Source organism: Oncorhynchus keta, chromosome 22, assembly GCF_023373465.1.
Source record: "Oncorhynchus keta strain PuntledgeMale-10-30-2019 chromosome 22, Oket_V2, whole genome shotgun sequence".
Classification (NCBI taxonomy): domain Eukaryota; kingdom Metazoa; phylum Chordata; class Actinopteri; order Salmoniformes; family Salmonidae; genus Oncorhynchus; species Oncorhynchus keta.
Genome location: NC_068442.1, coordinates 35,835,352 through 35,858,966, shown reverse-complemented (window position 1 = coordinate 35,858,966; position 23,615 = coordinate 35,835,352). Strand labels below are relative to the sequence as shown.

Genomic DNA, 23,615 nt, shown 5'->3' with positions numbered 1-23,615 from the left:
TGGCCACTCTACCACAAAGGCCTGATTGGTGGAGTGCTGCAGAGATGGTTGTCCTTCAGGAAGGTTCTCCCATCTCCACAGAGGAACTCTGTTCTTGGGGACCTTCAATGCAGCAGACATTTTTTCGTACCTTTTTCCAGATCTGTGCCATGACACAATCCTGTCTCGGAGCTTCATTAGTGCACCACATCTCCTGCCAATTCCTTCGACATCATGCCTTGGTTTTTCTCTGACATGCACTATCAACTGTGGGACGTTATATAGACAGATATGTGCCTTTCCAAATCATGTCCAATCAATTGAATTTACCACAGATGGACTCCAATCAAGTTGTAGAAACATCTCAAGGATGATCGGGGGCGGCATGTAGCCTTAGTGGTTAGAGCGTTGGGCCAGTAACCGAAAGGTTGCTGGATCGAATACCCGAGCTGAAGAGGTAAAAATCTGTCGCTCTGCCCCTGAACAAGGCAGTTAACCCACTGTAGGCCGTCATTGTAATTAAGAATTTGTTCTTAACTGACTTGCCTTGCTAAAAAACGTAAATATTTCAATGGAAACAGGAGCTCAATTTCGAGTCCCATGGCAAAGGGTCTGAATACTTATGTCAGTAAGGTATTTTTTTTAACATTATTAATAGATTTGCAAGCATTTTTAAAAACCTATTCTTGCTTTGTCATTATAGGGTACTGTGTGTAGATTGAGGAGTAAAACTATTTTTTTTAAATACATTTTAGAGTAAGGCTGTAAGGTAACAAAATAAGGTAACAAAATGTGGAAAAGGGAAGGGGTCTGAATATTTTCCAAATGCACTGTACATGCATTCTGATTTAAGGTGAACATGCATGTGAGCGAGCATGAATACACAGAGAGAGAGAGCCACAAACTTTCCACCGCTCAATTCACATCTCCACCTACTGAGTGCAGCATCGTTTGACCGGTCTGAAATGTGAAAAGGTCAAGCCTTTTTACAACAAGCTCATTCTACTGAGCCTGGGTGCACCTCCCATCCTGAGCACACGGAGACCCAAGGCACTTCACATACACCGCACGCAAGCATACCCACTCCCATTTCATCTGCCTTGACAAAGCCAATCAGTTTCTGCCTGAGTAACAGAAGGGGACTCCTCTGACATTTTAATCTGGCAGCACTCAGGGCAGCAGATGTTAGGAGAACAACTATAACTACACCCAATACCACAATTGACATGTGGATAGATAGATAGATAGATAGATAGATAGATAGATAGATAGATAGATAGATAGATAGATAGCCTTCATGTGGACGGATAGATAGATAGTAGCACAACCTTCATGAGGATAGATAGATATTAGTCCAGCCTTCATGTGGACGGATAGCAGTATAGCCTTAATGTGAATAGATAGATAGTTGTAGTTTTTAAAACTTCCGGGTTGGAGCGAGCGGTCGCATCGGCACTTCGCTCCGCAGGTAGTATAACTTTTTCATTACATTTCATTACATTTCATTATAGTACAACGGTTTGATTTGTCTAATCTTAGCAATTTCTTCTTAGCTAGCTACATAGCCGTCTTTGTATCAAAGATAATTGCATAATTATCGTATTTCGTTGTTCTAACGTAGTCTTCACTGCTATTTGCCCAGCAGCTAGCCAGCTAGCCAGCTAGCAAACGCCCACCGATTAGCAGCACTGTAGTAACTATTACACTCAACTGAACGACTTGATTAGTGTAGTGTTAGCTAGCTACATAGCTGTCTTTGCTGTCTTCGTATCCAAGATAATTGTGTAGTTTAGAGTGTGTAGTCTTAGAGTGATTATCTTAATTTACCGAGGTTAGCTAGCCAGCTATTTGTCGTCCTTAACGTAGGAGACTCTGCTAGCTAGCCAACAGCTAACAGCTAACAGCTAGCCAACGTCTACTGAATAGAACTCAACAACCCGGTCGCATTCACAGGTAGTATCACATTTTCATTTCATTTCATTACAGTACAACGGTTTGATTTGTTTGATCGTAGCTAGCTACATAGCTAGCTACATAGCCGTCTTTGTATCAAAGATAATTGTGTAGTCTAGAGCGATTTTCTAGGTTAGCTAGCCAGCTATTGTCGTTCTTTTAACGCAACGTAACGTAAACAACACTGCTAGCTAGCCAGCTAGCCCCGAATAGCAGCACTGCAGAAACTATTACACTCAACGGAACAACTTGATTAGTGTAGTGTCAACAACGCAGCCACTGCCAGCTAGCCTACTTCAGCAGTACTGTATCATTTTAATCATTTTAGTCAATAAGATTCTTGCTACGTAAGCTTAACTTTCTGAACATTCGAGACGTGTAGTCCACTTGTCATTCCGAACTCCTTTGCATTAGCGTAGCCTCTTCTGTAGCCTGTCAACTATGTGTCTGTCTATCCCTGTTCTCTCCTCTCTGCACAGACCATACAAACGCTCCACACCGCGTGGCCGCGGCCACCCTAATCTGGTGGTCCCAGCGCGCACGACCCACGTGGAGTTCCAGGTCTCTGGTAGCCTCTGGAACTGCCGATCTGCGGCCAACAAGGCAGAGTTCATCTCAGCCTATGCCTCCCTCCAGTCCCTCGACTTCTTGGCACTGACGGAAACATGGATCACCACAGACAACACTGCTACTCCTACTGCTCTCTCTTCGTCCGCCCACGTGTTCTCGCACACACCGAGAGCTTCTGGTCAGCGGGGTGGTGGCACCGGGATCCTCATCTCTCCCAAGTGGTCATTCTCTCTTTCTCCCCTTACCCATCTGTCTATTGCCTCCTTTGAATTCCATGCTGTCACAGTTACCAGCCCTTTCAAGCTTAACATCCTTATCATCTATCGCCCTCCAGGTTCCCTCGGAGAGTTCATCAATGAGCTTGATACCTTGATAAGCTCCTTTCCTGAGGACGGCTCACCTCTCACAGTGCTGGGCGACTTTAACCTCCCCACGTCTACCTTTGACTCATTCCTCTCTGCCTCCTTCTTTCCACTCCACTCCTCTCCTCTTTTGACCTCACCCTCTCACCTTCCCCCCCTACTCACAAGGCAGGCAATACGCTCGACCTCATCTTTACTAGATGCTGTTCTTCCACTAACCTCATTGCAACTCCCCTCCAAGTCTCCGACCACTACCTTGTATCCTTTTCCCTCTCGCTCTCATCTAACACCTCCCACACTGCCCCTACTCGGATGGTATCGCACCGTCCCAACCTTCGCTCTCTCTCCCCCAATACTCTCTCCTCTTCCATCCTATCATCTCTTCCCTCTGCTCATACCTTCTCCAACCTATCTCCTGATTCTGCCTCCTCAACCCTCCTCTCCTCCCTTTCTGCATCCTTTGACTCTCTATGTCCCCTATCCTCCAGGCCGGCTCGGGCCTCCCCTCCCGCCCCGTGGCTCGACGACTCATTGCGAGCTCACAGAACAGGGCTCCGGGCAGCCGAGCGGAAATGGAGGAAAACTCGCCTCCCTGCGGACCTGGCATCCTTTCACTCCCTCCTCTCTACATTTTCCTCCTCTGTCTCTGCTGCTAAAGCCATTTTCTACCACTCTAAATTCCAAGCATCTGCCTCTAACCCTAGGAAGCTCTTTGCCACCTTCTCCTCCCTCCTGAATCCCCCCCTCCTCCCTCTCTGCAGATGACTTCGTCAACCATTTTGAAAAGAAGGTCGACGACATCCGATCCTCGTTTGCTAAGTCAAACGGCACCGCTGGTTCTGCTCACACTGCCCTACCCTGTGCTCTGACCTCTTTCTCCCCTCTCTCTCCAGATGAAATCTCGCGTCTTGTGACGGCCGGCCGCCCAGCAACCTGCCCGCTTGACCCTATCCCCTCCTCTCTTCTCCAGACCATTTCCGGAGACCTTCTCCCTTACCTCACCTCGCTCATCAACTCATCCCTGACCGCTGGCTTCGTCCCTTCCGTCTTCAAGAGAGCGAGAGTTGCACCCCTTCTGAAAAAACCTACACTCGATCCCTCCGATGTCAACAACTACAGACCAGTATCCCTTCTTTCTTTTCTCTCCAAAACTCTTGAACATGCCGTCCTTGGCCAGCTCTCCCGCTATCTCTCTCTGAATGACCTTCTTGATCCTAATCAGTCAGGTTTCAAGACTAGTCATTCAACTGAGACTGCTCTTCTCTGTATCACGGAGGCGCTCCGCACTGCTAAAGCTAACTCTCTCTCCTCTGCTCTCATCCTTCTAGACCTATCGGCTGCCTTCGATACTGTGAACCATCAGATCCTCCTCTCCACCCTCTCCGAGTTGGGCATCTCCGGCGCGGCCCACGCTTGGATTGCGTCCTACCTGACAGGTCGCTCCTACCAGGTGGCGTGGCGAGAATCTGTCTCCTCACCACGCGCTCTCACCACTGGTGTCCCCAGGGCTCTGTTCTAGGCCCTCTCCTATTCTCGCTATACACCAAGTCACTTGGCTCTGTCATAACCTCACATGGTCTCTCCTATCATTGCTATGCAGACGACACACAATTAATCTTCTCCTTTCCCCCTTCTGATGACCAGGTGGCGAATCGCATCTCTGCATGTCTGGCAGACATATCAGTGTGGATGACGGATCACCACCTCAAGCTGAACCTCGGCAAGACGGAGCTGCTCTTCCTCCCGGGAAGGACTGCCCGTTCCATGATCTCACCATCACGGTTGACAACTCCATTGTGTCCTCCTCCCAGAGCGCTAAGAACCTTGGCGTGATCCTGGACAACACCCTGTCGTTCTCAACTAACATCAAGGCGGTGTCCCGTTCCTGTAGGTTCATGCTCTACAACATCCGCAGAGTACGACCCTGCCTCACACAGGAAGCGGCGCAGGTCCTAATCCAGGCACTTGTCATCTCCCGTCTGGATTACTGCAACTCGCTGTTGGCTGGGCTCCCTGCCTGTGCCATTAAACCCCTACAACTCATCCAGAACGCCGCAGCCAGTCTGGTGTTCAACCTTCCCAAGTTCTCTCACGTCACCCCGCTCCTCCGCTCTCTCCACTGGCTTCCAGTTGAAGCTCGCATCCGCTACAAGACCATGGTGCTTGCCTACGGAGCTGTGAGGGGAACGGCACCTCAGTACCTCCAGGCTCTGATCAGGCCCTACACCCAAACAAGGGCACTGCGTTCATCCACCTCTGGCCTGCTCGCCTCCCTACCACTGAGGAAGTACAGTTCCCGCTCAGCCCAGTCAAAACTGTTCGCTGCTCTGGCCCCCCAATGGTGGAACAAACTCCCTCACGACGCCAGGACAGCGGAGTCAATCACCACCTTCCGGAGACACCTGAAACCCCACCTCTTTAAGGAATACCTAGGATAGGGTAAGTAATCCTTCTCACCCCCCCCCCCTTTAAGATTTAGATGCACTATTGTAAAGTGACTGTTCTACTGGATGTCATAAGGTGAACGCACCAATTTGTAAGTCGCTCTGGATAAGAGCGTCTGCTAAATGACTTAAATGTAAAATGTAAATGTAGAAGAGCATTGATGTGGATAGATAGATAGTAATAGTATAGCCTTCATGTGGAGATAGATAGTTGTAGAAAAGCATTGATGTGGATCGAGAGATAGTAGTATAGCCTTCATGTGGAGAGAGATAGTAGTATAGCCTTCATGTGGAGAGATAGTAGTATAGCCTTCATGTGGAGAGAGAGATAGTAGTATAGCCTTCATGTGGAGAGAGAGAGATAGTAGTAAAGCCTTCATGTGGAGAGAAAGATAGTAGTATAGCCTTCATGTGGAGAGAGAGAGAGAAAGAGATAGTAGTAAAGCCTTCATGTGGAGAAAAAAATAGTAGTATAGCCTTCATGTGAAGAAAAAGATAGTAGTAAAGCCTTCATGTGGAGAGAAAGATAGTAGTAAAGCCTTCATGTGGAGAGATAGTAGTAAAGCCTTCATGTGGAGAGATATATAGTAGTAAAGCCTTCATGTGGAGAGATAGATAGTAGTAAAGCCTTCATGTGGAGAGATAGTAGTAAAGCCTTCATGTGGGGAGAGATATAGTAGTAAAGCCTTCATGTGGAGAGATAGTAGTAAAGCCTTCATGTGGAGAGAGATATAGTAGTAAAGCCTTCATGTGGAGAGATAGATAGTAGTATAGCCTTCATGTGCAGAGAAAGATAGTAGTAGTATAGCCTTCATGTGGAGAGATAGATAGTAGTATAGCCTTCATGTGGAGAGAGAGAGAGAGATAGTAGTAAGGCCGTCATGTGGAGAGAAAGATAGTAGTAGTATAGCCTTCGTGTGGCGAGATAGATATTAGTATAGCCTTCATGTGGAGAGACAGTAGTATAACCTTCATGTGGAGAGATAGTAGTATAGCCTTCATGTGGAGAGAGAGATAGTAGTATAGCCTTCATGTGGAGAGAGATAGTGGTAAAGCCTTCATGTGGAGAGATTGTAGTACGGCCTTCATGTGGAGATGGATAGTACGAGTATAGCCTTCATGTTGAAAGATAGATAGTACTAGTATAGCCTTCATGTGGATAGATAGTAGTATAGCCTTCGTGTGGAGAGAGATAGTAGTATAGCCTTCATGTGGAAGGACACACAGTAGAAAAAAAGCCTTCACGTGGAGAGATAGTAATAGTATAGCCTTCATGTGGAGAGATAGTAATAGTAGAAAAGCATTGATGTGGATAGATAGATAGTAGTAGTGTAAGTCGCTCTGGATAAGAGCGTCTGCTAAATGACTTAAATGTAATGTAATGTAGTATAGCCTTCATGTGGAGAGATAGATAGTTGTAGAAAAGCTTTGATGTGGATCGAGAGATAGTAGTATAGCCTTCATGTGGAGAGATAGATAGTTGTAGAAAAGCATTGATGTGGATCGAGAGATAGTAGTATAGCCTTCATGTGGAGAGAGATAGTAGTATAGCCTTCATGTGGAGACATAGTAGTATAGCCTTCATGTGGAGAGAGAGAGATAGTAGTAAAGCCTTCATGTGGAGAGAAAGATAGTAGTATAGCCTTCATGTGGAGAGAGAGAGAGATAGTAGTAAAGCCTTCATGTGGAGAAAAAAATAGTAGTATAGCCTTCATGTGGAGAGAGATAGTAGTATAGCCTTCATGTGGAGACATAGTAGTATAGCCTTCATGTGGAGAGAGAGAGATAGTAGTAAAGCCTTCATGTGGAGAGAAAGATAGTAGTATAGCCTTCATGTGGAGAGAGAGAGAGATAGTAGTAAAGCCTTCATGTGGAGAAAAAAATAGTAGTATAGCCTTCATGTGGAGAGAAAGATAGTAGTAAAGCCTTCATGTGGAGAGATAGTAGTAAAGCCTTCATGTGGAGAGAGATATAGTAGTAAAGCCTTCATGTGGAGAGAGATAGTAGTATAGCCTTCATGTGCAGAGAAAGATAGTAGTAGTATAGCCTTCATGTGGAGAGATAGATAGTAGTATAGCCTTCATGTGGAGAGAGAGAGAGAGATAGTAGTAAGGCCGTCATGTGGAGAGAAAGATAGTAGTAGTATAGCCTTCGTGTGGCGAGATAGATATTAGTATAGCCTTCATGTGGAGAGACAGTAGTATAACCTTCATGTGGATAGATAGTAGTATAGCCTTCGTGTGGAGAGAGATAGTAGTATAGCCTTCATGTGGAAGGACATACAGTAGAAAAAAAGCCTTTACGTGGAGAGATAGTAATAGTATAGCCTTCATGTGGATAGATAGATAATTGTAGAAAAGCATTGATGTGGATAGATAGATAGTAGTAGTATAGCCTTCATGTGGAAGGACAGATAGTAGAAGAAAAGCCTTCATGTGGAGAGAGAGATAGTAGTAAAGCCTTCATGTGGAGAGAAAGATAGTAGTAGTACAGCCTTCATGTGGATAGATAGATATATATAGACCATGTATTCACCCTGCACACCCTAATTGACAACCAAACAAACCAAAACAAAGGCAAAGTCTTCTCATGCTTTGTTGATTTCAAAAAAGCCTTCGACTCAATCTGGCATGAGGGTCTGCTATACAAACTGATGGAAAGTGGTGTTGGGGGTAAAACATATGACATTATAAAATCCATGTACACAAACAACAAGTGTGCGGTTAAAATTGGCAAAAAACACACACATTTCTTCACACAGGGTCGTGGGGTTAGACAGGGATGCAGCTTAAGCCCCACCCTCTTCAACATATATATCAACGAATTGGCGCGGGCACTAGAAAAGTCTGCAGCACCCGGCCTCCCCCTGCTAGAATCCGAAGTCAAATGTCTGCTGTTTGCTGATGATCTGGTGCTTCTGTCACCAACCAAGGAGGGCCTACAGCAGCATCTAGATCTTATGCACAGATTCTGTCAGACCTGGGCCCTGACAGTAAATCTCAGTAAGACCAAAATAATGGTGTTCCAAAAAAGGTCCAGTCACCAGGACCACAAATTCAAATTCCATCTAGACACTGTTGCCCTAGAGCACACAAAAAACTATACATACCTTGGCCTAAACATCAGCGCCACAGGTAACTTCCACAAAGCTGTGAACGATCTGAGAGACAAGGCAAGAAGGGCATTCTATGCCATCAAAAGAAACATAAATTTCAACATACCAATTAGGATTAGGCTAAAAATACTTGAATCAGTCATAGAGCCCATTGCCCTTTATGGTTGTGAGGTCTGGGGTCCGCTCACCAACCAAGACTTCACAAAATGGGACAAACACCAAATTGAGACTGTGCACGCAGAATTCTGCAAAAATATCCTCCGTGTACAACGTAAAACACCAAATAATGCATGCAGAGCAGAATTAGGCCGATACCCACTAATTATCAAAATCCAGAAAAGAGCCATTAAATTCTACAACCACCTAAAAGGAAGTGATTCACAAACCTTCCATTACAAAGCCATCACCTACAGAGAGATGAACCTGGAGAAGAGTCCCCTAAGCAAGCTGGTCCTGGGGCTCTGTTCACAAACACAAACACACCCTACAGAGCCCCAGGACAACAGCACAATTAGACCCAACCAAATCATGAGAAAACAAAAAGATAATTACTTAACACATTGGAAAGAATTAACAAAAAAACAGAGCAAACTAGAATGCTATTTGGCCCTACACAGAGAGTACACAGCGGCAGAATACCTGACCACTGTGACTGACCCAAAATTAAGGAAAGCTTTGACTATGTACAGACTCAGTGAGCATAGCCTTGCTATTGAGAAAGGCCGCCGTAGGCAGACATGGCTCTCAAGAGAAGACAGGCTATGTGCTCACTGCCCACAAAATTAGGTGGAAACTGAGCTGCACTTCCTAACCTCCTGCCCAATGTATGACCATATTAGAGATACATATTTCCCCCAGATTACACAGATCCACAAAGAATTCGAAAACAAATCCAATTTTGAAAAACTCCCATATCTACTGGGTGAAATTCCACAGTGTGCCATCACAGCAGCAAGATTTGTGACCTGTTGCCACGAGAAAAGGGCAACCAGTGAAGAACAAACACCATTGTAAATACAACCCATATTTATGCTTATTTATTTTATCTTGTGTCCTTTAACTATTTGTACATTGTATATATATATATATATATATATATATATATATATATATATATATAATATGACATTTGTAATGTCTTTACTGTTTTGAAACTTCTGTATGTGTAATGTTTACTGTTCATTTTTGTTGTTTTTCACCTTATATATTCACTTTGTATGTTGTCTACCTCACTTGCTTTGGCAATGTTAACACATGTTTCCCATGCCAATAAAGCCCTTGAATTTAATTGAATATATAATAGTAGTAAAGCCTTCATGTGGATATATAGATAGTAATAGTATAGCCTTCATGTGGATAGATAGATAGTAGTAGTACAGCCTTCATGTGGATAGATAGATAGTAGTAGTATAGCCTTCATGTGGATATATAGATAGTAGTAGTACAGCCTTCATGTGGATAGATAGATAGTAGTAGTACAGCCTTCATGTGGATATATAGATAGTAGTAGTACAGCCTTCATGTGGATATATAGATAGTAGTAGTACAGCCTTCATGTGGATAGATAGATAGTAGTAGTACAGCCTTCATGTGGATATATAGATAGTAGTAGTACAGCCTTCATGTGGATAGATAGATAGTAGTAGTACAACCTTCATGTGGATAAATAGTGTCAGTAGTATAGCCTTCATGTGGATATATAGATAGCAATAGTATAGCCTTCATGTGGATAGATAGATAGTTGTAGTACAGCCTTCATGTGGATAGATAGATAGATAGATAGATAGATAGTTGTAGTACAGCCTTCATGTGGATAGATAGATATATAGATAGATAGATAGTTGTAGTACAGCCTTCATGTGGATAGATAGATAGTAGTAGTATAGCCTTCATGTGGATAGATAGATATATAGTTGTAGTACAGCCTTCATGTGGATAGACAGAAAGTAGTAGTATAGCCTTCATGTGGAGAGATAGATATATAGTTGTAGTACAGCCTTCATGTGGATAGACATATAGTAGTAGTATAGCCTTCATGTGGATAGATAGATAGATAGATAGATAGATAGATAGATAGATAGATAGATAGATAGATAGATAGATAGATAGGTTGTAGTACAGCCTTCATGTGGATAGATAGTAGTAGTATAGCCTTCATGTGGAGGGATAGATAGTAGTAGTATAACCTTCATGTGGATAGATAGATAGATAGATAGATAGATAGATAGATAGATAGTAGTACAGCCTTCATGTGGATAGATAGTAGTAGTATAGCCTTCATGTGGAGGGATAGATAGTAGTAGTACAGCCTTCATGTGGATAGATAGATAGTAGTAGTACAGCCTTCATGTGGATATATAGATAGTAATAGTATAGCCTTCATGTGGATAGATAGATAGATAGATAGATAGTAGTAGTACAGCCTTCATGTGGAGGGATAGATAGTAGTATAGCCTTCATGTGGAGGGATAGATAGTAGTATAGCCTTCATGTGGAGGGATAGATAGTAGTATAGCCTTCATGTGGAGGGATAGATAGTAGTAGTACAGCCTTCATGTGGAGGGATAGATAGTAGTAGTACAGCCTTCATGTGGAGGGATAGATAGTAGTAGTACAGCCTTCATGTGGAGGGATAGATAGTAGTATAGCCTTCATGTGGATGGATAGATAGTAGTATAGCCTTCATGTGGAGGGATAGATAGTAGTATAGCCTTCATGTGGAGGGATAGATAGTAGTAGTACAGCCTTCATGTGGATATATAGATAGTAGTAGTACAGCCTTCATGTGGATAGATAGATAGTAGTAGTAGTATAGCCTTCATGTGGATATGTAGATAGTACTAGTATAGCCTTCATGTGGAGAGATAGATAGTAGTAGTATAGCCTTCATGTGGATAGATAGATAGTAGTATAGCCTTCATGTGGATATGTAGATAGTAGTATAGCCTTCATGTGGAGGGATAGATAGTAGTATAGCCTTCATGTGGATAGATAGATAGTAGTATAGCCTTCATGTGGATAGATAGATAGTAGTAGTAGTATAGCCTTCATGTGGATATGTAGATAGTAGTATAGCCTTCATGTGGAGGGATAGATAGTAGTATAGCCTTCATGTGGAGGGATAGATAGTAGTATAGCCTTCATGTGGATAGATAGATAGTAGTAGTAGTATAGCCTTCATGTGGATATGTAGATAGTAGTATAGCCTTCATGTGGAGGGATAGATAGTAGTATAGCCTTCATGTGGATAGATAGATAGTAGTAGTAGTATAGCCTTCATGTGGATATGTAGATAGTAGTATAGCCTTCATGTGGAGGGATAGATAGTAGTATAGCCTTCATGTGGAGGGATAGATAGTAGTATAGCCTTCATGTGGAGGGATAGATAGTAGTATAGCCTTCATGTGGAGGGATAGATAGTAGTAGTACAGCCTTCATGTGGAGGGATAGATAGTAGTAGTACAGCCTTCATGTGGAGGGATAGATAGTAGTAGTACAGCCTTCATGTGGAGGGATAGATAGTAGTAGTACAGCCTTCATGTGGAGGGATAGATAGTAGTATAGCCTTCATGTGGATGGATAGATAGTAGTATAGCCTTCATGTGGAGGGATAGATAGTAGTAGTACAGCCTTCATGTGGATATATAGATAGTAGTAGTACAGCCTTCATGTGGATAGATAGATAGTAGTAGTAGTATAGCCTTCATGTGGATATGTAGATAGTACTAGTATAGCCTTCATGTGGAGATAGATAGTAGTAGTATAGCCTTCATATGGATATATAGATAGTAGTAGTATAGCCTTCATGTGGATATGTAGATAGTACTAGTATAGCCTTCATGTGGAGAGATAGATAGTAGTAGTATAGCCTTCATGTGGATATGTAGATAGTACTAGTATAGCCTTCATGTGGAGATAGATAGTAGTAGTACAGCCTTCATGTGGATAGATAGATAGTAGTAGTAGTATAGCCTTCATGTGGATATGTAGATAGTACTAGTATAGCCTTCATGTGGAGAGATAGATAGTAGTAGTATAGCCTTCATGTGGAGAGATAGATAGTAGTATAGCCTTCATGTGGAGAGATAGTAGTATAGCCTTCATGTGGATACGTAGATAGTACTAGTATAGCCTTCATGTGGATAGATAGTTGTAGAAAAGCATTGATGTGGATATATAGATAGTAGTAGTATAGCCTTCATGTGGATAGATAGTTGTAGAAGAGCATTGATGTGGATAGATAGATAGTAGTAGTATAGCCTTCATGTGGATAGATAGATAGATAGTTGTAGTACAGCCTTGTATAGCATTCATGTGGGTAGGTAGAAGTTGTATAGCATTCATGTGGGTAGGTAGAAGCTGTATAGCATTCATGTGGGTAGGTAGAAGTTGTATAGCATTCATGTGGATGGCTTGGTAGTAGTTTGGCCTTCAGATAGATACAACTTTGAAATAAAAAGATGTGGATAGAGGCGTTACATTTTTTTTATTTATTTTATTTATTTCACCTTTATTTAACCAGGTCGGCTCGTTGAGAACAAGTTCTCATTTGCAACTGCGACCTGGCCAAGAAATATCGTATCAATTTGACACATACAACAACAGAGTTACACATGGAATAAACAAAACATACACTCAATAATACAGTAGAACAAAAGAAAACAAAAAGTGCATGTACAGTGAGTGCAACTGAGGTAAGTTAAGGAAATAAATAGGCCATGGTGGCGAAGTAATTACAATATAGCAATTAAACAGTGGAATGGTAGATCTGCAGAAGATAGTACTGGGGTGCAACGGAGCAAAATAAATAAATACCAGTATGGGGATGAGGTAGGTCGATAGATGGGCTGTTTACAGATAGGCTAAGTACAGGTGCAGTGATCTGTAAACTGCTCTGACAGCTGGTGCTTAAAGCTAGTGAGGGAGATGTGAGTCTCCAGATTCAGAGATTTTTGCAATTCGTTCCAGTCAGTCATGGGCAGCAGAGAACTGGAAGGAAAGATGACCAAAAGAGGAATTGGCTTTGGGGGTGACCAGTGAGATATATCTGCTGGGGCGCGTGCTACGAGTGGGTGCTGCTATGGTGACCAGTGAGCGGAGATAAGGCGGGGCTTTACCTAGCAGAGACTTGTAGATAACCTGCAGCCAGTGGGTTTGGCGATGAGTATGAAGTGAGGGCCAACCAACGAGAGCGTACAGGTCGCAATGGTGGGTAGTGTAAGGGGCTTTGGTGACAAAACGGATGGCACTGTGATAGACTGCATCCAGTTTGTTGAGTAGAGTGTTGGAGGCTATTTTATAGATGACATCACCGAAGTCGAGGATCGGTAGGATGGTCAGTTTTACGAGGGTATGTTTGGCAGCATGAGTGAAGGATGCTTTGTTGCGATATAGGAAGCCGATTCTAGATTTAATTTGGGATTGGAGATGCTTGATGTGAGTCTGGAAGGAGAGCTTACAGTCTAACCAGACACCCAGGTATTTGTAGTTGTCCACGTATTCTAAGTCAGAGCCATCCAGAGTAGTGATGCTGGACGGGCGAGCAGGTGCGGGCAGCGATCGATTGAAAAGCATGCATTTAGTTTTACTTGCGTTTAAGAGCAGCTGGAGGCCACGGAAGGAGAGTTGTATGGCATTGAAGCTTGTCTGGAGATTAGTTAACACAGTGTCCAAGGAGGGGCCAGAAGTATACAGAATGGTGTCGTCTGCGTAGAGGTGGATAAGAGAACCACCAGCAGCAAGAGCAACATCATTGATGTATACAGAAAAGAGAGTCGGCCCGAGAAATGAACCCTGTGGCACACCCATAGAGACTGTCAGAGGTCCAGACAACAGGCCCTCCGATTTGACACACTGAACTCTATCAGAGAAGTAGTTGGTAAACCAGGCGAGGCAATCATTTGAGAAACCAAGGCTGTCGAGTCTGCCAATAAGAATGTTGTGATTGACAGAGTCGAAAGCCTTGGCCAGGTCGATGAATACGGCTGCACAGTAATGTCTCTTATCGATGGCGGTTATGATGTCGTTTAGAATCTTGAGCGTGGCTGAGGTGCACCCATGACCAGCTCTGAAACCAGATTGCATAGCGGAGAAGGTATGGTGGGATTCGAAATGGTCAGTAATCTGTTTAACTTCAAAGACCTTAGAAAGACAGGGTAGGATAGATATAGGTCTGTAGCAGTTTGGGTGTACCTCAGCCACGCCCTTTGAAGAGGGGGATGACTGCGGAAGCTTTCCAATCCTTAGGAATCTCAGTCGATACGAAAGAGAGTTTGAACAGGCTAGTAATAAGGGTTGCAACAATTTTGGCAGATCATTTTAGAAAGAGAGGGTCCAGATTGTTTACCCCGGCTGATTTGTAGGGGTTCAGATTTTGCAGCTCTTTCAGAACATCGGCAATCTGGATTTGGGTAAAGGAGAAATGGTGGGGGTTTTGGCGGGTTGCTGTGGAGGGTGCCAGGCAGTTGACCGGGGTAGGGGTAGCCATGTAGAAAGCATGGCCAGCCGTAGAGAAATGCTTATTGAAATTCTCAATTATAGTGGATTTATCGGTGGTTACAGTGTTTCCTAGCCTCAGAGGAGTGGGCAGCTGGGAGGAGGTGCTCTTATTCTCCATGGACTTTACAGTGTCCCAGAACTTTTTTGAGTTAGTACTACAGGATGCAAATGTCTGTTCGAAAAGCTTGCCTTAGCTTTTCTAACTGCCTGTGTATATTTGTTCCCAACTTCCCTGAAAAGTTGCATATCACACGATGCTATTGCAGAACGCCACAGGATGTTTTTGTGCTGGTCAAGGGCAGACAGGTCTGTGGTGAACCAAGGACTATCTATTCGTACTTCTACATTTTTTGAGAGGGGCATGCTTATTTAAGATGGTGAGGAAGGCACTTCTAAAGAATAGCCAGGCATCATCTCCTGACAGGTTGAGGTCAATGTCATTCCAGGATACCCCGGCCAGGTCGATTAGAAAGGCCTGCTCGCAGAAGTGTTTCAGGGAGCGTTTGACAGTGATGAGGGGTGACATGACCAAACGTATGTAGACACCTGCTCGTCATACATCTAATTCCAAAATCATGTGTATTAATATGGAGTTGGTCCCCTCCTTTGCTGCTATAACAGCCTATACTCTTCTGGGAAGGCTTTCCACTAGTGGGAACTTGTTTCCATTTAGCCACAACAGCATTTGTGAGGTAGGGCACTGGTGTTGGCGATTAGGCATGGCTCGCAGTCGGCATTCCAATTCATCCCAAAGGTATTCGATAGGGTTGAGGTCAGGGCTCTGTGTAGGCCAGTCAGGTTCTTCCAGAAAGATTTTGAAAACCATTTCTGCATGGACCTTGTCATGATGAAAGGAAAAATACTTCCCCAAACTGTAGGCACAAAGTAGGTTGCACAGAATCATCTAGAATGTCATTGTACGCTGTGGCGTTAATTTCCCTTACCTGGAATTAAGGAGCCTGGACCGAACAATGTATAACAGCCACAGACCATTATTCCTCCTCTACCAACCTTTACAGTTGGCACAATGCATTCAGGCAAGTAGCATTCTCCTGGCATCCGCCAAACCCAGATTTGCCTGTTGGACTGTCGATGGTGAAGAGTTATTCGTCAGTCTTGAGAACTCGTTTCCACTGCTCCAGAGTCCAATGGCAGCGAGCTTTACACCACTCCAGAATAAGCTTGGCACTGCACATGGTGATCTTGGGCTTCTATGCGGCTGCTCGGCCATGGAAACCCATCTCCTGACAAATAGTTAATGTGCTGACGTTGCTTCCAGAGGCAGTTTGGAACTCGGTAGTGAGTGTAGCAACCAAGGATAGACGATTTTGACACTACGTGCTTCGGAGGTCCCGTTCTCTGAGCTTTGGTGGCCTACCACTTCACAGTGTGGTAGTGTTGTTGCTCCTAGACACTCCCAATTCACAATCATGTCACTTAAAGTTGACACGGGCAGCTCTAGCGGGGCATAAATTCTACATACTGACCTGTTGGAAAGCTGGCGCCCTGGCACGTTGAAAGACACATTGAAATTCGCTGAGCTCTTCAGTGAGGCCATTCTACTGCCAATGTTTGTCTATGGAGACAGCATGGCTGTGTGCTCGATTTTATACAACTGTCAGCAACGGGTGTGGCTGAAATACCTGAATGTCCACATACTTTTGTATATATACTACCGTTCAAAAGTTTGGGGGCACTTAGAAATGTCCTTGTTTTTGAAAGAAAAACATTTTTTGTCCATTAAAATAACATGAAATTGATCAGAAATACAGTGTAGCCATTGTTAATGTTCTAAATGACTATTGTAGCTGTAAACGGACGATATTTTATGGAATATCTACAGAGGCCCATTATCAGCAACCATCACTCCTGTGTTCCAATGGCATGTTGTGTTAGCTAATCCAAGTTTATTATTTTAAAAGGTTAATTGATCATTAGAAAGCCCTTTTGAAATTATGTTAGCACAGCTGAAATCTGTTGTTCTGTTTAAAGAAGCAATAAAACTGGCCTTCTTTAGACTAGTTGCGTATCTGGAGCATCAGCATTCGTGGGTTCGATTAGAGGCTCAAAATGAAACCAATCACTTTTCTGTAACTCGTCAGTCTATTCTTGTTCTGAGAAATGAAGGCTATTTCATGCGAGAGATTTCCAAGAAACTGAAGATCTTGTACAACGCTGTGTACTACTCCCTTCACAGAACAGAGCAAACTGGCTCTAAACAGAATAGAAAGAGGAGTAAGAGGCCCCGGTGCACAACTGAGCAAGAGGACATTTACATTAAGGTGTCTAGTTTGAGAAACAGACACCTCACAAGTCCTCAAATGACAGCTTCATTAAATAGTACCTGCAAAACACAAGTCTCAACGTGAAGAGTGAAGAGGCGACTCCGGGATGATGGCAATCTAGGCAGAGTTCCTCTGTCCAGAGTCTGTGTGATTTTGCCCATCTTAATCTTTTTATCGGCCAGTCTGAGTTATGGCTTTTTCTTTGCATCCCGGAGTCGCTTCTTCACTGTTGATGTTGAGACGGGTGTTTTGCGGTTCCTATTTTAAGAAGCTGCCACATAAATTCTTCCCAGAGTTCAAGTAACAGACACATCAACATCAACTGTTCAGAGGAGACAGCATGAATCAAGCCTTCATGGTCTAATTGCTGCAAATAAACCACTACTAAAAAGGACACCAATAAGAAGAGGCTTGCTTGGGTCAAAAAACATGAGCAATGGACATAAGACAGGTGGAAATCTGTCCTTTGGTCTGATGATTCCAAATGTGCGTTTTTTGGTTCTAACCGCCGTGTCTTTGTGAGATGCAAAGTGTGGTTCCCACCGTGATGCATGGAGGGGGAGATGTGATGGTGCTTTGCTGGTGACAGAGTCTGATTTATTTAGAATTCAAGGCACATTTCACCAGCATGGCTACCACAGCATTCTGCAGCGATACGCCATCCCTTTGGGTTTGTGCTTATTGGGACTATCATTTGTTTTTCAACAGGACAATGACCCAACACACCTCCAATCGCTGTTTTTCAGTCTTTCGGTCCCAGCTTTGATGCACCCTGTACTGACCTCACCTTCTGGAGGATAGTGGGTTGAACAGGCTGTGGCTCGGGTGGATGATATCCTTGATGATCCTTGTAGCGTCATACACAAGAAGACTTCAGGCTGTAATCACTGCCAAAGATGCTTCAACAAAGTAGTGGGTAAAGGGTCTGAATACTTATGTAAAAGTGATATTTCAGTTTTACAGTTTATATAAATTAGCAAAAATGTCTGAAACCCCATGACAAACCAAACAGGTTATTGTGTGATGAGGAAAAAAATACAATTTTATCAATTTTAGAATAAGGTTGTAACGTAACAAAATGTGGAAAAAGTCAAGGGGTCTGAATACTTTCTGAAAGAACTATATTATTTGTGGGTTGAGTTGGAGACAGTAATTCAGACAACTAGAAAGACCAGTCTAAATAGCACACTGCTTGTCAAGAAGAAAAAAAGCTACATGAAAAAGTAGGAAAATCCCCTATGAAATACCACACTGAACGCATAACATAACATTGTTCCTATATGACAAAGACAAGCTGCTATCTTTGTTCTCCTAAAATCCCCATCTGAATATCATGAGGTTATCAGAATAAAATCACAGGGCACCTACACTCAATCATGGGTCTACAAGGCAAAACGGACATTTCAGAGGCATGTTTGTGTCATATGACACCGGTGTGCGTGTGTGTGTGTGTGTGTGTGTGTGTGGAGCTTTGTACAGTGTGTGCAGCACCCATTTAAGTCTACACCACACAGCTGGGCAGTGCCCGGGAGCTGTAGGGCATTCAGTCCTCCCAGGCATCTGTGCGTACTTGGCATGTGTCACACTTGGGTAAGATAATAATAATAATAATAATAATAATAATAATAATATGCCATTTAGCAGACGCTTTTACCCAAAGCGACTTACAGTCATGTGTGCATACATTCTACGTATGGGTGGTCCCGGGAATCGAACCCACTACCCTGGCGTTACAAGCGCCATGCTCTACCAACTGAGCTACAGAAGGACCACCAGAGGCTCGTCATAAAGTAAATAGGCATACCCCCAACCACTGAACACTCATTACTCACCAGCCACCTGAACCAGGACAGGCCGGATGTGAGAGGTATACTGACTGGCTCTAATTAACACATCACTGCTCTCCTTTACCCACAGCTACTGGAGCCCAATGAGTTAATACCATAACACACAACCTCCATACAAACAACCCAGATGAGAAGTCAATGGTCTGTGTTGTTAAGGCTAATCTCAGTCATTCATTTTCCATATGAAGAGAAGTGGAATTGCCTGGGTTGACAAAGTGTGTATAAGTGGGCAATACAAATGAAGATAATAAATATAGCCCATAGGATGCTACATATAAACAGAGGGGGGAAAGTCCCTGTCCCAAAAGCCCCAGGGTGATCGGTGGTGCATAAACTCAACAAGCAAATATGAGGAATAAAGCAAGAGATACAATTCCTCCATGCAAAAACTCCCCGAAAAAACCCACGCTTTCAAGTGTTTCTCAAAGGTGCAATGAGACCAACCATTTTCCTCAGAGTGACAGAGTGAATAGAACCTGATGGCAACAACTAAAGCCCTGATAAATGACAGTGGCTTATTAATAACAAGCCTTCACAGGAAAAGGAGCAGGTAGCGTAGACAGTGTCAGACACAACGTTTTAATCAGTTTCTACAGCCAGGAATAACCAACCATGCATCATTGAAGACAGGATCAGAGAGCGAGACAGACGGGGACAGAGGGAGTGTGATATAGGGAGCTCTTACCTGGGGGAAGTCTCCGTTCCTGGGGAGGTTGAGGAAATCGTCATGGAACCCTGAATGGCTGAACATGTCCAAATCGGGCATGGGAGCATTCAAGTGGTATTGCCTGAAAAAGGTCAGAGGTAAGGCAGCTTAAAGAGATGTACTGAGAGGTTGAGAGCAGAGTGCTATGGACAGCAGGTTTCACAAGGGAACTCCCTAGTCATCATTAGGTGGGCAGAAGTTGAATCAGAAGGCGTTTGGAATGAATTTAAACAAAGAACTAGAACGCAGTGAGAATTTTGCATGGCATGGTTGGAAAAACAACCGTCTCATACTAGCCCAACAAAGACATAACTAAGAGCAAGAATAGTGAGAGGATAAAAGGAATAAATAAAGTCAACATGGAAAGTGGAATACGTCAACCCGTACAAACTGTGGAGTCATAACACAAGCTATTCAACCAAATGAGTCATTATCCTAAAGGAGATCTTTTTTTGCAACCAAATCTCTATTTGTAATGTAAATGGCATGTTATAGAAGGGTCCAGACACCTTAACCTGTTAGTCCTATAGGGGCAGTATTTCATTTTTGGATAAAAAGACGTGCCCGTTTTAAGCGCAATATTTTGTCACGAAAAGATGCTCGACTATGCTTGGATGGGCATTGATAGTTTTGGAAAGAAGACACTCTGACGTTTCCAGAACTGCAAAGATTTTCACTGTGAGTGCCATAGAACAAAATCTACAGGCAAAACCAAGATGTTTGAGTGACCAGGAAATCAACAGGATTTCTGGAGGCACGTTTTCCATGATCGCCTTATATGGCTGTGAATGCGACAGGAATGAACGGACACTTCCTATCGTTTCCCCCAGGTGTCTGCAGCATTGTGACGTATTTGTAGGCATATCATTGGAAGATTGACCATAAGAGCCTACAATTACCAAGTGTCCCGCACGGTGTCTGCGTGGAAATTGGTGCGCAAAAGTCAGGTACCAGTATTTTTCCATCCGAATCAGAGAAGAATGCACGCTTCCAGGGACGGCATTTCAATGAAGAGATATATGACAAAACACCTTGAGGATTGATTCAAACAACGTTTTCCATGTTTCAGTCGATATTATGGAGTTAATTCGGAAAAAAGTTCGACGTTTAGGTGACTGAATTTTCGGTTAGTTTCGGTAGCCAAATGCATAGTAACAAAACGGAACGTTGTGTCCTACACAAGCATCTTTCAGGAAAAACTGGACATCTGCTATGTAACTGAGAGTCTCCTCATTGAAACATCTGAAGTTCTTCAAAGGTAAATTATTTGATCCCTTTGCTGGTTTTTGTGAATGTTGCGTGCTAAATGCTAACGCTAAATGCTAAGCTAGCTATCACCACTTACACAAATTATTGATTTTCTCTGGTTCTAAAGCATATTTTGAAAATCTGAGACGACAGGATTGTTAAGAAAAGGATAAGCTTGAGGGCAGGCATATTTATTTCATTTCATTTGCAATTTTCAGAAATCGCTAATGTTGCGTTATGGTAATGAGCTTGAGGCTGTAGTCACGATCCCGCATGCGGGATGGGGCGGCCTAAGAGGTTTTAACAGAAGTGCTTTGCTATTTGGCTGGCAGACACACAAGTAAATTAGTTTACAATGAAAAAGCAAAGTACTTTTTGCTAAAATTATGCATAGCCATCATATTTATAATGTTTATCATAGAAAGAATGTAGCCAGCTACAATTTCTAAATTTTCGCTTGAAGTTCATCTTGCATTTTACTGGAGAAAATAGGCTACCCAGAAAAGTACCAAATTAAAGTAGCTATACATCAGTCAGAGCACGGTCTCCTGATGAATTCTGATCCGAGTGGAGAAGTGCAACTGAAATTACAATAACAAGCATTTTAGATCTGGGTTTACAAAACGCAAAGATATTTCTGGTGCATTTTTTTTTCTTTGTGAAAAACTGAATTCTGCGCTATCGCGATCCCTGAGTTTAACTATAGTGTTCACTTTCTGCCATGTTTGAGAAAATAGTACAACTGCCACTGCTATTTTCATTTCCTTCCGCGCGCGTGCGTGCGTGCGTGCGTGTGTGTGTGTGTGTGTGTGTTTGTGTGTGTGGTGTGTGGTGTGTGTGTGGCATGTACACATGCTGCTCCAGAGCCAGTGCGGTTCTTCCTTCAGACAAGCATGCATCAAAACTTTGTTAATTTGAACAATGTCTCTCGTTCACATTTTTAATTTCACCTTTATTTAACAAGGTAGGCTAGTTGAGAACAAGGTCTCATTTACAACTGCGACCTGGTCAAGATAAAACAAAGCAGTGAGACACAAACAACACATGGAAAAAACAAACGTAGTCAATAACACAATAGAAAATGTCTATATACAGTGTGTGCAAATGTAGTAAGATCAGGGAGGTAAGGCAATAAATAGGCCATAGTGGCAAAATAATTACAATTTAGCAATTAAACGTGATCGATGTGCAGAAGATGAATGTGCAAGTAGAGATACTGGGGTGCAAGATGGGCTATGTACAGATGAGCTATGTACAGGTGCAGTGATCTGAAAGCTGCTCTGACAGCTGGAGCTTAAACTTAGTGAGGGAGATATGATTCTCCAGCTTCAGTGATTTTTGCCATTCGTTCCAGTCATTGGCAGCAGTGAACTGGAAGGAAAGGTGGCAAAGGAGGTGCGGGCTTCGGGGATGACCAGTGAAAGATACCTGCTGGAGCACGTGCTATGTGTAGGTGACCAGTGAGCTAAGGCGGGGTTTACCTAGCAAAGACTTTTTGATGACCTGGAGCCAGTGGGTTTGGCGACGAATATGAAGCGAGGGCCAGCCAACGAGAGCATATAGGTCACAGTGGTGGGTAGTATATGGGGCTTTGGTGACAAAACGGATGGCACTGTGATAGACAACATCCAATTTGCTGAGTAGTGTTGGGGGCTATTTTGTAAATTACATAGCCGAAGTCAAGGATCGGTAGGATAGTCAGTTTTACGGGGGTGTTTGGCAGCATGAGTGAAGGATGCTTTGTTGCAAAATAGGACACTGATTCTAGATTTAATATTGGATTGGAGATGCTTAATATGAGTCTGGAAAGAGAGTTTACAGTCTAACCAGACACCTAGGTATTTGTCCACATATTCCAAGTCAGAACCCGTCCAGAGTAATGATGCTGGACGGGCGGGCAGCAATCGGATGAAGATCATGCATTTAGTTTTACTTGCATTTAAGAGCAGTTGTAGGCCACAGAAGGAGAATTGTATGGCATTGAAGCTTGCCTGGAGGGTTGTTAACACATTGTCCAAAGAAGATCCAGATGTATACAGAAGGGTGTCGTCTAAGTAGAGGTGGATCAGAGAATCACCAGCATCAAGAGCAACATCATTGATGTATACAGAGAAAAGAGTCGGCCCAAAAATGTAACCCTGTGTCACCCCCAGAGAGACTGCCAGAGGTCCGGACAACAGGCCCTCCGATTTGACACACTGAACTCTGTCTGAGAAGTAGTTGGTGAACCAGGTGAGGCAGTAATTTGAGAAACCAAGGCTGTTGAGTCTGCCTATAAGAATGTGGTGAATGACAGAGTCAAAAGCCTTGGCAAGGTTGATGAATACAGCTACACAGTATTGTCTCTTATCGATGGTGGTTATGATATCGTTTAAGACCTTGAGCGTGGCTGAAGTATACCCATGACCAGCTCGGAAACCAGATTGCAGAGTGGAGAAGGTACGGTGGGATTCAAAACGGACGGTGATCTGTTTGTTCACTTGGCTTTCGAAGAGCTTAGAAAGGCAGGGTAGGATAGATATAAGTCTGTAACAGTCTGGGTCTGTAGTGACTCGCCCTTTGAAGAGGGGGATGACAGCGGCAGCTTTCCAATCTTTGGGGATCTCAG

General features: G+C 43.4%; 1 protein-coding gene across 6 annotated transcripts in view; it reads right to left on the bottom strand.

Annotated features, from left to right (window-relative positions):
- The window catches only part of LOC118373937 (protein strawberry notch homolog 2-like), a 128,382-nt gene that overhangs the window by 61,666 nt on the left and 43,101 nt on the right, over positions 1-23,615 (bottom strand). For all 6 annotated transcript variants that reach the window (XM_052475093.1, XM_052475094.1, XM_052475092.1 and 3 more), the window contains one exon: positions 19,739-19,841. In XM_052475093.1, coding sequence (XP_052331053.1) covers positions 19,739-19,841 — 103 coding nt within the window. The remainder of the gene's footprint in view (positions 1-19,738; positions 19,842-23,615) is intronic.